Source organism: Chiloscyllium plagiosum, unplaced genomic scaffold (assembly GCF_037043375.1).
Source record: "Chiloscyllium plagiosum isolate Xiang-an unplaced genomic scaffold, Cpla_swu_hap1 HiC_scaffold_12, whole genome shotgun sequence".
NCBI classification, from domain to species: Eukaryota; Metazoa; Chordata; class Chondrichthyes; order Orectolobiformes; family Hemiscylliidae; genus Chiloscyllium; species Chiloscyllium plagiosum.
The window spans coordinates 92,160,469-92,173,338 of NW_028270150.1; the positions used below are offsets into that span (position 1 = coordinate 92,160,469).

General features: G+C 48.0%; 1 protein-coding gene across 2 annotated transcripts in view; it reads left to right on the forward strand.

Moving 5' to 3' along the window:
- Nucleotides 1-1,080: 1,080 nt before the first annotated feature.
- Nucleotides 1,081-12,870, forward strand: part of enox1 (ecto-NOX disulfide-thiol exchanger 1) — a 370,711-nt gene continuing 358,921 nt past the window's right edge. Inside the window, exon 1 of one of the 2 annotated variants that reach the window (XM_087993063.1) lies at nucleotides 1,081-1,639. In XM_087993063.1, coding sequence (XP_087849189.1) covers nucleotides 1,630-1,639 — 10 coding nt within the window. In that variant the 5' untranslated portion in view covers nucleotides 1,081-1,629. The remainder of the gene's footprint in view (nucleotides 1,640-12,870) is intronic. The other variant, XM_087993061.1, reaches the window with a different exon arrangement.

The following is a 12,870-nucleotide window of genomic DNA, read 5'->3' on the forward strand; positions in this document are numbered from 1 at the left end:
AACCCTCCCCTCTCTTAATTTACACACAGACACACCCACACATATACAGAGACACGCACACATACAGAGATACACATACGCACACATGCATAGAGACACACATCCACACAGTCACTCACAGACACACACATAAACATAGACATATAATCACAGCCACTCACAGCCGCACACATAAACATAGACATAAACATAGACATAAAATCACAGACACACAGTCACTCACAGACACATAAACATAGATATATAATCACAGACACACACACAAACACAGCCGCACACATAAGCACAGACACACACACCTGTGTTGAAAAGGGTCTCCAAACACCAGACATTGTCAGAGAGTGATACACCACGGAAGCAGACCCGTCAGTCCCATTCGTCCATGCCAACGAGGTCTCCTACACTGAACCAGTCCCATTTGCCTGCATTTGGCCCATGCGCCTCTCGGCCTTTCCTATCCATGTACCTGCCCAAATGCCTTTAAAATGTTTTAATTGCTCCCACCTCTACCACTTCCTTTGGCAGTTCCTTTCATACACACACCACCCTCTGCGTGAAAAAGCTGCCCCTCGGGTGAAAACACTTGATTAAAAAGTTGCCAAGTCAATGGCCTGACACGTCTCAATTACTGCCAAACAATCTCTCGAAGCTTATTTCGCAAGTGTGCGGTCTCATTCCTTCATTGTGCACACTGAGCAGTAGGGACTCCTGACTCCTTCTCAGAATCTGGGCCATGTGGTGTACTTTTCAGGGGGCTAGTGTCTCTCTCTCTCTCTCTCTGTTTCCTTCCCCTATCAGACATTGGAAACTGTACTCCACGTGAAAGGACAATGTCCATACCCAGTGTCTGTGCTCCTTCCAGGTGAGGGTACAGAGGAAAGTCTGTCCAAGGGGCACCTTCTGGCTCTTTAGAACCAGGGTCAGTCAGCACCTGGGAGAATGCAGAGGGGCGCTGACTCTGAAACACATAAGAGTAAAGCAGCGTGTGTGTGTATATACCTTTAAATGTTGCAATCACAGATGCTGCTGGGTACAAAAGGCTGCGTGTGCTGTTCCAGCACAGATAAGACACAGGGTCCCCAAGGTAAACTAGCATACGGCTACTTAAATGGCATCCGTCTTTCTGAGTTGGAGAAGGTTAAAGACGCTGTAAGCCCAGTTGTTGAAGCGTTGAACACAGAGAGAGAGAGAGGAGAACAAACAGAAGCAACTCACCTCCCTTGGGACTCTGCCCCCGTGAAACGGGATTCTGATTTATTTCCCTGCCTGGAAACTGTTGTCTTGCGGGGCTGGTGGGGCTTGTTTCTCTCTCTCTCTATCTCTCTCTCTCTCGCCTGTTTACGAGCGTGTAGGAAGTTATCTGAGCACATTGGTGATGGTTGTACTGACTGCAAGCAAAAGGATTGCTACTGCCAGCGGTAACAGCAGATGCTCGACAAGCTTTTGTCCCTCTCTCTCCCTATCTGTGTGTCTACCCTCAGCTTTTAACCAGGTGTTGCTCGCTGCTGTCAATCGCTGTTGAACCTCTGAGCGTTCGCCTCTCTAGCCCCGAGGGTGGAAGAAGAAGTGATTGAAAGATCTGATGAGAGGGACACCCAGCATTTCGACGGGACCAGAGAGCATTCTGCCATGGCAGCAGGTAAGGAAAAATCTTATCTTGCATCTGCATGCCTTTCTTGACAATGGGATGTGTTGGACTATTCTCTTCACTCAGACGCAAGATCTCTCTCTCTTTTTTTTTGTTGTTTGCTTGTTTCTTATTCCACCCCCCTCACCTCCCCCCCCCCCCCCCCCCAACGAGGCAGCACATTCCCAGAGATTCAGTCCCTATGATGGTCACTTTCTGTTGCTGGATACCAGCTTCCTTTCAAAAGGAAAATGGCCCCTTCGGTTAAAAAAAAAAGCAATGTTTTTAAAAAGTGCAGCAGTACAGCAAACAATGGGAAGGCATTTTTCCTGCCCCCTGTAATGTGATGAAATGCATATGCCTGTAGATATTTCTTTCGATAGCTAATGCGTTGCAAGCGTGTGGAGCTGTTGCAGTTTCTGTCTAATTAGATATAGACAGAGTTGTGTGTGTGTGTTTGTGTGTCAGGGTTTAGCAGCATGCAATGCTGCCATCTAGTGCTAAATGGTCATGTATCTGTGCCGCACGTGGGGGGGCAAATGAGCTGTGCTGTTCACCTTCCCCCTGTTGCTCACTCTACCTACTCGGGGCTAAAGGGATGTCAGCCTGGAGTTTGCAGCCAGCTACAGTCTGCTGCGGCTGCACTGGAGCTGCCTTACCAGCCCCAGCTCACTACCATCCACCTCCAAGGGGCGAGTGGGCGCACGGGTACTCCCGTGCCACCCACCGCTTCCCTGGCTTGGGAATCTGTCACGGTTCCCACAGTGCCACTGGAACGCCCCCCCCCCACCTTTCAAGGCTGAGGCAGGTTCAAGAAAGTGGGCCACTGCTGCCTCCTCCTGGTCAGTTAGGGACAGGCAACGAATGCGGGGGTAAGAAAGGGAACCTGGCGCAGGATGCCAGTGGTATTGTCCAGGTGATCAGGAGTGAGCGGTGATATTGACAGGGTTATCAGTAGCGATGGGTGAGATGGGCAGGGTTATCAGCAGTACTCGATGATTTTGGCGGGGCTATCTGCAGTGATCGGTGATATTGATACAGCTTTCAACAGTGGTTGGTAAAATGGGCAGCATTATCAATGGCACTGACTGGTATTAACAGGGCCATCAGGAATGGTCAGTGAGATGGGCAGGGTTATCAGCAATAATCTGTGATATTGACAGGGTTATCAGTCATGGTGATATTGACAGAGTTATCAGTATTGGTTGGTGATATTGGCAGGGTTATCAGTAACGGTTGGTGATATTGACAGGGTTATCAGTAATGGTGATGTATAGTGACAGGGTTATCAGCAGTGGTTGGTGATATTGACAGGGTTATCAGTATTGGTTGGTGATATTGACAGGGTTATCATTCATGGTGATATTGACAGGGTTATTAGCAATAATCTGTGATATTGACAGGGTTATCAGTCATGGTGATATTGACAGGGTTATCAGTAATGGTTGGTGATATTGACAGGGTTATCAGTCATGGTGATATTGACAGGGTTATCAGTAATGGTTGGTGATATTGATTGGGTTATCAGCAATAATCGGTGATACTGGCAGGGTTATCAGCAATGTTGATATTGACAGGGATTTCAGTAATGGTTGGTGATAGTGACAGGGTTATCAATTTTGGTTGGTGATATTGACAGAGTTATCAGTAATGGTGATATATATTGACAGGGTTATCAGTCATGGTGATATTGACAGGGTTATCAGTAATGGTTGGTGATATTGACAGGGTTATCAGTCATGGTGATATTGACAGGGTTATCAGTAATGGTTGGTGATATTGACAGGGTTATCAGTAATGATTGGTCATGTTCCCAGAGGAGTGGGATCACATGATCAGCTGCCTCCACCAATCCCAAGCCCCACACTGTATTTCATGACTCATCCTGGCGAAGCCTGGACAATAAGCAAGACAATGAACTATTCACAGGATTCTGAGGGAACTTGACAGGCTCGATGGGGAGAGGTTGTTTCCCCTTGTGGGGCAGTCTAGGATCAGAGGGCATCAACTCAGAATAAGGACTCACCCATTTAGAATTGAGATGAGGAGGAATATCTTCTCTGAGAGGGTAGTGTACCTGTGGTATTCTTTACTGCAGAGGGCTCTAGAGGTTGCCTCACGAAATATGTTCAGGGATGAGATAGACAGATTTTTAATCAGCAAGGGAATCGAGAGTTATAAGAAAAGGCAGGAAAGTGGAGATGCGGATTATCAGACCGGGCATGATCTCATTGGGATAGATGCAATAGGCTGACTGGCCTTTTTCTGCTCCTATGTCTTTCCAGCAGTGCAGCAGCCCTTTAATCAATGTCAGGGACTTTGAAATAAATAGATACAAGGGTGACAAGAAAAGAGGGTGTGTGTTTTTACAATACGTCGAGCATATCCTCATAATGAAATGTTGGGAGTATCGCTTCAGCCACTATCTCAGGGAAATACAACAGCAGATTTGTAGGTAGCATAATCTCCTAGACAGCAACCTACTGAACTGTGGTATAGGTTGAGGGACAAATATTGTTGGGGAGCCTTGCTCCTTTCTAAGTAATGGCGTGTGGTTAAACATTGATCTGAGCAGGTTAGACTGAACCTTTCTTTTAACATTTGATCCAACAAACAAAGGCATTTCCTCAGCTCGGCACTTGTTCCAATCGCTGATGAGGTCTCGAGGTGTGGCACGGTGGCTCAGTGGTTAGCACTGCTGCCTCACAGCGCCAGGCACACAGCTCTGACTCCCCTCCTTGGGTAACTGTCTGCGTAGAGTTTGCATATTCCCCGTGCGCCTGCGTGGGATTTCTCCCACAGTCCAAAGGTTAGGTAGATTGGCCATGCCAAATTGCCCATGGTGTGCAGGGTGTGGGGAGATGCTCTTTGGAGGGGTGGACTCGATGGGCTGAATAGCCTGCTTCCACACTGTCGGGGTTCTGTGATCCTTTTGCTTTGTGGTGTCCCGGCTTTCAGATGTAAACCACGTTACCGTCACAGGCATGGGACTGTGCACAGCCAAGAGAGCTAAGGCTTCTCTAGACAGGACCCACCATCTGGGTTTTGAAAATGGATCTGAGGGTCTTGTAGTCATTGCAAGTAGGAAGGGGGTTCTCTACCCTTACTGTGACAAAAGTTTGCTTCCACCTCCTTTAAAGGAAGATTTCAATCAAAGAAAGAGCCTGATCCCCTGAACTGACAGCCCTTCAGTGACCCCACCCAATGTAGGAGAAGACTGTATTTCATGACTCATCCTGGCGAAGCCTGGACAATAAGCAAGACAATGAACTACAGGATTCTGAGGGAACTTGACAGGCTCAATGGGGAGAGGTTGTTTCCCCTTGTGGGGCAGTCTAGGATCAGAGGGCATCAACTCAGAATAAGGACTCACCCATTTAGAATTGAGATGAGGAGGGTACCTTCTCTGAGAGGGTAGTGTACCTGTGGTATTCTTTACTGCAGAGGGCTCTAGAGGTTGCCTCACGAAATATGTTCAGGGATGAGATAGACAGATTTTTAATCAGCAAGGGAATCGAGAGTTATAAGAAAAGGCAGGAAAGTGGAGATGCGGATTATCAGACCGGGCATGATCTCATTGGGATAGATGCAATAGGATGCCTGGCCTTTATCTGCTCCTATGTCTTTCCATTAGAGCACCCGTGCTCTAATGTATTTTGCCCCTGATAAATGGGCAGGTCAGTTAGCTCAGTTGGCCCAAGAACGTGGTGTCAATTCCTGTGGCAGCTGAGGTTACCATGAATGTGCCACCTTCTCGACCTCTTTCCCCCCCCCCTTGCCAGAGGCATGGTGACCCTCACGTTAAACCAGCTCCCCCGTTGTCTCTCTCTCTAATGAGAGAGCTGCCTTGTGCTCTGGTAGGTCTATAGCCACCTTACCTTTAATGGTAAATGAACATACTGTACTTCCATTTGGATGTATCAAAGACAAGTCCATTTTTTAACTGTTTATTCCGTCATCCAAGGTGGCACCAGAGCATGGCGTCATTATGCATTTTACACTGTACCATGGTACAAGTGACAATATTAAATGTACCTACTTTGAACCTGTATATCCCATTTACCAGTTTTACTGTGTTTTTTTCTAATTGGGTGGCTGATCGATAGGGGAGAGGATGCCTTCGGAAAGAAATTGTGCTGGCCATTCACCTGCAAGTCATCCTTTTAACTACAGCTGGCATCTATCATTATTGTTGTTGTGCTCAGGGGCACAAACCATGGGGTTTGGTTCTACCTCCCCATCCTTCCCTCCCCACCTCCCACGCACCCCCCCAATCCAAGCACGGCATGCCCGCTCTCCTTCCCCCCCAGTATCTGAGCCCCTGACTTTCGGTTAAAATAGAGCATTGGCTGGAATGTGGCGTTCTGAAGTGTTAGCGCCTGCGTCAAGTGAAGGCCACGCCCTGGTTAACACCATTACCTCTGTGGGTGCGATATGCCCATATACAATGCCCTTTAGCCAGGAACTCATGCATTGGAAGCACACCTACAAAACCTCAACCCCATTATAAGTGGCACCTAGACCAGGGTAGCCCATCACCCGACTTAACCTGCAAATTCCTCAAGGTAACAACTTCCCGATTCTCCCCATCTTTTTGCTTGAAGTGGTCATAGAGTCATGGAGATGTACAGCACGGAAACAGACCCTTCGATCCAACTCGTCCATGCCACCCAGATATCCTAACCTAATCTAGTCCCATTTGCCAGCACTTGGCCCGTATCCCTCTAAACCCTTCCTATTCATGTACCCATCCAGATGCCTTTTAAATGCTGTAATTGCACCAGCCTCCTCTGGCTGCTCATTCCATACACACACCACCGTCTGTGTGGAAAAGCTCCTTAGATCCTTTTTAAAACTCTCCCCTCTAACCTTAAACCTATGCCCTCTAGTTTTGGACTCCCCTACCCAGGGGAAAAGACCTTGGCTATTTACCCTATCAATGCCCCTCATGATTTTATAAGCCTCTATAAGGTCACCCCTTAGCCTCCGATGCTCCAGGGAAAACATCCCCAGCTTATTCAACCTCTCCCTATAGCTCAAACCCTCCAACCCTGGCAACATCCTTGTAAATCTTTTCTGAACCCTTTCAAGTTTCACATCATCCTTCCAATAGGAGGGAGACGAGAATTGAATGCAGTATTCCAAAAGTTTTGCAGGGTTTGTTTCTAGATATTTTCCAGTTCACATTGTCAAGGGAAGCAGTAGCAGTTCAGCATTGAGGTTAACAATATAGCCCAGCAGTTTCGGCTGGTGCAATGCGAATGACTGTGAAGCCTCCGGCAGTGGATCTAGCACAGCACCAGCTCGGTCCGTGGGTAATGGTCCGACTCGGACCGGGGGAATCACAACCTGAGCTCGTGTTCCACCGTTGAGCAAGTATCCTCATCCTCGCCGACCCACTCCGGCTTCTGAGGATCATTCGGATTCTCCGCAGAATGTCTTAACCTGGTAGCCCATCGTCCACGTTAGTTACCGAGTTATGACTGGTGATGGTTTACTGATGTCTAACATTCCTGCTGGACATCAGACTCTTTGTGAATTGTGAAAGGTTTCTTTGTGGTGTCAATTGATTTATTATTGTCATATGTACTTGGGTACAGTGTAAAGATTTGTTTTGTGTGCAGTACAGGCAGATCAAAGCGCATTAGAGCGCATTCTCAAGAAAGTAGCCCAGACCCTAACTTTGCCAGTTGTATAATGCAGGTGTAATGCGGATATTCCAGGAGGGAGGCAGATGGTCAAACCACTTAGTTTTAAACAAAACAGAATTTATTTACAAGATTACCGAATGAAACACAAGCGTAAGAGAACAGAGTACAGAATAACTTAACCTATCTGAAAACCCAAAAGACTATCCCAACTTAATGATGCTGTTCCAAATTCCTGCAACAATCCCCTCAAACAACCCTCGGCAAAAAAAAAATGAAAAAAAAATCAATGTCTTCCAGGAGAGATGTCAGAAAGAGAGGAGAGGAGGATCAGCACGGACCTGCTCCTTTGCGTCCAGCAGCTTGAAACCTTCCTGACTGCTTTCAGTGAACAGCCAGGCTGCCAGAAACCCAAACCAAACCAGAGGGAAGCTGAGCTGGGAGAACTGGCCACTCCCCCTTCATTGTGCATGTGTTTCTTTTTAACTTGAAAGCCTTTTTGTCTGAGGCAGTATCTGTTAGCTATAATTAAACTGGCCCTAAAGCCCAGCCAAGCCCAGATTTTTCGGGACCTGTGTCTTCAGAACCTCCTGAAAAAAAAAACAAAGACAACATAACCTTGTGAAAGGAAAGGCATCATCACAAGTGTCGTAGGACAGAGCGAGGAATACAATGTTACAGCTGCAGAGAAGGTGCGCAGAGAGTGAGATCAGCATTTAAATTTGAGAGGTCCATTCTGGTTGAGAAGAGAAGGAAATGCAGACTCCATTGGCCCTCTCTCATGTGGCAGGTTAAGGGGGGTTGACAGACAGAGGTGTAACCGAGGAAGGATTTACAACTACAAGGTGGGGCTTTTCCATTTCAGACAAAGAGGGAGCCTGTGCAGTTTGGCAAGATTTACAACAAGCAGAGTCCTTTACGAGATATAGCCAATAGGAAGTTAATCACCAAATGAGCTGTAAAAGAAGACAAATTATTGGTTCCAATAAATAAAAAATAAGGAACAGCGAGTAGTTATCATGCTTAAAAGTGTAGAAAAAGAAATATTAAACTCAAGAAAGCAATAGTTGAAGGTTAGCACTCCTGCCTCACAGCGCCAGGGACCTGGGTTTGATTCCAGCCTCAGGCGACTGTCTGTGTGTCATTCTCCCTGTGTCTGCGTGGGTTTCCTCTGGGTGCTCCAGTTTCCTCCCATAGTCCAAAGATATGCAGGTTAGGTGAATTGGCCATGCTAAATTGCCCAGAGTGTTCAGAGATGTATTGGTTTGGTGCATTAGTCAGGGGTAAATGTAGGATACTAGAGTAGGGGAATGGGTCTGGGTGGGTTCCTCTTCGGCGGGTCAATGTGGACTTGTTGGGCTGAAGGGCCTGTTTCCATACTGTAGGGATGCTATGATTCTATGATTCATTCAGAAGTGTAATAACAGTGAGGAAGAAGCTGTTCTTGAATCTGTTTGATGAGTTTGTTGAGGCTTTTGTACCTTCTGTTAGCTGGAAGAGATTGGAAGAGATCATAACTGGGGTGGGAGGTGTCTTTGATAATGTTGTCTCCCTGAGGCAGTGAGAAGTGCAGATGGAGTCAGTGGGTGGAAGGTTGGCTTGTGTGATGGACTGAGCTATGTTCACAACTCTCCGTGGTAATTGGTGCCTGTTTTAAAAAATTCTCAAGGTCAAGGACCAGGCTCGCAGGAAAGTAGTCTGACACAGAACAAACAGCCAAGAGGCGAGTCTGCTAGAATATAAGTGTTTTATTCCCCGCAGTGTCACCACAACCAGTCTCGTACTTACAACGGGTCTGGTTTATACTCACTCTACACGTTACCCGAACTGGGAGCCGTCAGTTCTCGTAGAGCGGTTGCCAACAACCCACGCTCGGCGGTTAAACGTAACCCCGGAGCAGACTCTACCGAACTGGAGACTTTTCCAGCTGATATACCCTTTTCCAGATATAAACATTCATGTGAACAGCAGAGCAAGGCTAAAAAACACATTCCATTCTGGTTACATACAGATAAGAAGATTCACACGGGAAGGTGTATAACAAGATTCACACGGGACTAAGCGACACCTTCCATTTTCGGTTAGATTCACACATGTATTGGGACACAATTTTAACCCTTTCACCACATTCCACTGCTTGGCCCAATACATGTGTTGCATAATGATTCACACATGTATTGGGACATAATTTTACACCACATTCCACTGCTTGGCCCAATACATGTGTTACATTATGCCCATATGTATTCTTTCTAACAAGCGCCTACGTACACGCCAAATATACAAGCAAGTCAGGACATTACAGCATGTTAAAATCACCAGGACCGCTACCAGGATCGACAAGGGTGGGAACAGGAATGTCCCCGCAGTGGAGGACATACCACTCAATATGTCCCACCAATGATGAGCTGACTCCACGTCCACTACACGGGCAGCATGTACTACCTCCTGTCCATGTATAAAGGTAGACACCGTAACCTTGGTGACATTGGTTTGATGCTTTCGTAATATCTGCTTAAGCTCCTCGGATCGGTCCAATGCTCGCTTAAACCGATCCAGGGAAATGTTCCAGGGATTCCTCAGCACTTTCCACTGCACCTTGGTAAAGTGGCGAGCACTGCTATAAGTGGTCAACAAATAGGTGTGATTCTGCCAGTGCCACTGATAGACATTTGAGAGGCATCCCGAGAACGGTGCTGAGGGAAGCATAGGATGTGGATTATTGGTAGCCACACAGAGCGTGTGTGGCCCAATCTGCCACATCATGTCCCTTGGAGCCTCAACAGTCCATTCGCACAGGGCCGTTCCCTTAGTCAAGCAAGGGTCCCGATACCTGTCCATCAGTAGGCAAGTTTTCCCCTGATCAGTCTGTTCACAAGCGGACAGATCATAGGTAATATTGGTATCTGGGCTAAACCACTGTCCCCTTGTCTTCAGAAAATAATATCCAGAAGATGTAATCACTGGTAATACATAATATCGACAGACCGTAACAGTGTGGGTTACATTCATGGTAACAAAGTATCCGTTACACATAGTTGCGTTACACCATGTTCGTTCTGGATGGGTTATCATCCGCAATTTCTCAGATACATTCCATATTCCCCTCCACGCCTGTACATTGGGGGATGTTACCACACGCAAAAAGCGTTCTTTCTGTATTTGAGCATGCAACATTTGAATATGACAGGCAGTCCAATTTAACTGAGCCGTAATGTTCTGAAACAGTTCCTGAGTGGCACCCCAGACATCCAGTTCCCATTGCAGAGATCGTATCATTATTTCAGCTGTCTCTCCTTGAGTCATCATTACGGATGGCATCCACCTTCCAATAGTATGTAGTCCTTGTGAGGTGGCCTGTCCCGTGTTAGATAATTTAGTACGGGTTACCTCAGAGTCAATGGCATTCGAGATACCCATAACAGTTCCTGCGCCTCCCAGCAGGGTGTCGTACCACGCTCGTCGCCGCCTCTTGGTATGACACTCGGGTATGAGGGGCAACTGTACCCGCCAATGAACATCAGTGTGCAGTACCGCCCGGGCCATCCTGACAAGTTGACATAATAGGGGCCAACTGTGTTCGATGCGACCGCACGCCCCCCGTGGCACCCCTCTTCGGTGCTGGCCCGCCCCGCGTGGGGTTTAATAACGCCTCAGACGGGGCGTTCGTCGAGGGCAGTACCATTATTAACCACATGAATCGATGACGATTCCGAATATCGGTGGCATTGCGCAGCCACAGATCTTCCCCCCGAGCTGTGACGCTCCAATGAGTCCCCGTTGTCCCGCATGTCTGGGTGCGTCGGTCCCACAAACACGTCTTGACTTGGGCATTTACCACCAGGGTGCAATTAGGCGGTATGAACGATATGTCATATTTTTCCCCATCCCGGCGCATGTAGCACTGTGCACACGTGTACAATTGACAGTCGCTGGTGAGAGTCAGAACAACGCACTGCTGACCGGGTTCACATGTAAAATTGTCCTGCGTCCGTCGCTGGCTACTGGCCTCCCACCGCACCTCATGGCGGGCGACCGGTACCAGCGTCCAGGCCGTGATACCGATGCCCTGGAGTGGCCATCCGATCGCGAACATCGCCAATAGGAGTCGCAATCCCCATGACCACCCCATGTTCAAGGCGGAGGGTCAGCCTGCGGGTGCATAGCAATTACAACATTATTTAGGTCTCACGTAAGTAGCACTGGTTCGCCGGGACGTTTGCCCAGGTCGGGTCCCCGGGGTACATAATGGTGACCAGACTGTCCTTCCCCTGTGCTATGATTTCGGCCGGCCTGGGGGGGCCGGTCGTCTGGCGCACCCATACCTTGGCCCCCTTAGTGTCAGTAGACCCAAATCCCCCCGTCCCACGCTCAGTAACCGTAACGGGAGCTCCCATCTCTTCCACCGTTGTAAGGTTACATGGCTTAATGACCAATTGCGCTATTCTGTCCCCCTTCTGTATCACGTAAGGTTCAGCGGTGATGTTGACCAGGATCACCCCCAACTCCCCTTGGTAGTCTGCGTCAATTACGCCTGCCATCACATCAATCCCCTTTAGTGACAGTCCCGACCGCGGGAGGATATGCCCATAGGTTCCAGGGGGACAAATCAACCCTAACCCGGTCTTAATCACCGTAGGTTTCTGTTGGATCAAAGTCTGGGCGGTTAGTGCTCGTAGGTCCAGTCCAGCCGAAGCCGGCGTGGCCCTTACGGGAATATCAGCTTCCTCAGCGAACTTCCACATTTTAATAGGCTGAGTCTTTGGGGTATCACATACTCGTATCATCCTATTCAAGGGTGTTACCCCATTTCCTAATGGGCGGTTATTAATTTGTTTCACCACCCGAATTAGTTGCTTCCTCCAACCCGTTAAGTCATTGCAACCTCCTGCTTTTCGTAGTGAGGACTTCAGAAGCCCATTCATTCGTTCTATAAGTCCCGCAGCTTGTGGGTGATAGGGTACATGATAAACCCATTCCACGTGGTTATCGTGACACCACTGCTTTACCGCCCTTCCTGTGAAATGGGAGCCATTGTCACTCTGGACCTGTATGGGCAATCCATAAAATTGTTCAATCAAATCTAAACATCGCAAGGTAGCCTGTTGATTGTTGTGACGACAGGGATGGGCTACCAAAACCCCAGACATAGTGTCCACAGCTGTACATATGTGGTTACATCCTTGTGAGGAGGGTAAGGGACCCACAAAGTCCATTTGCCAGCTCTGTCCCGGACCATCCCCCCGATGGATATGTCCCATCATGTGTTGGGGCACTCCCTGCCGCTGATGTTGACACTGCTCACACTGGTTTACTGCAGTCTTAACATCATCTACCATAAGATCTATTCCTCGGTCTCGAGCCCAGTGCAAGGTTCCTTGCACTCCCCAGTGCCCAGCCTTAAGGTGTGCCCATCTAGCTAGGTCCACTGAGGTGCCCCTTTGCACCATCATGGTTCGGACGATACCATCCACATATCGGTTATGTAGAGCTTCCACATCATTTCGAGAGGTATGGGCATCTACGTGGGTGATGTATATGACCAGGTATTGAGCTTTCTCCCATATATCTTCCCATAACTGTTTACCCCACACT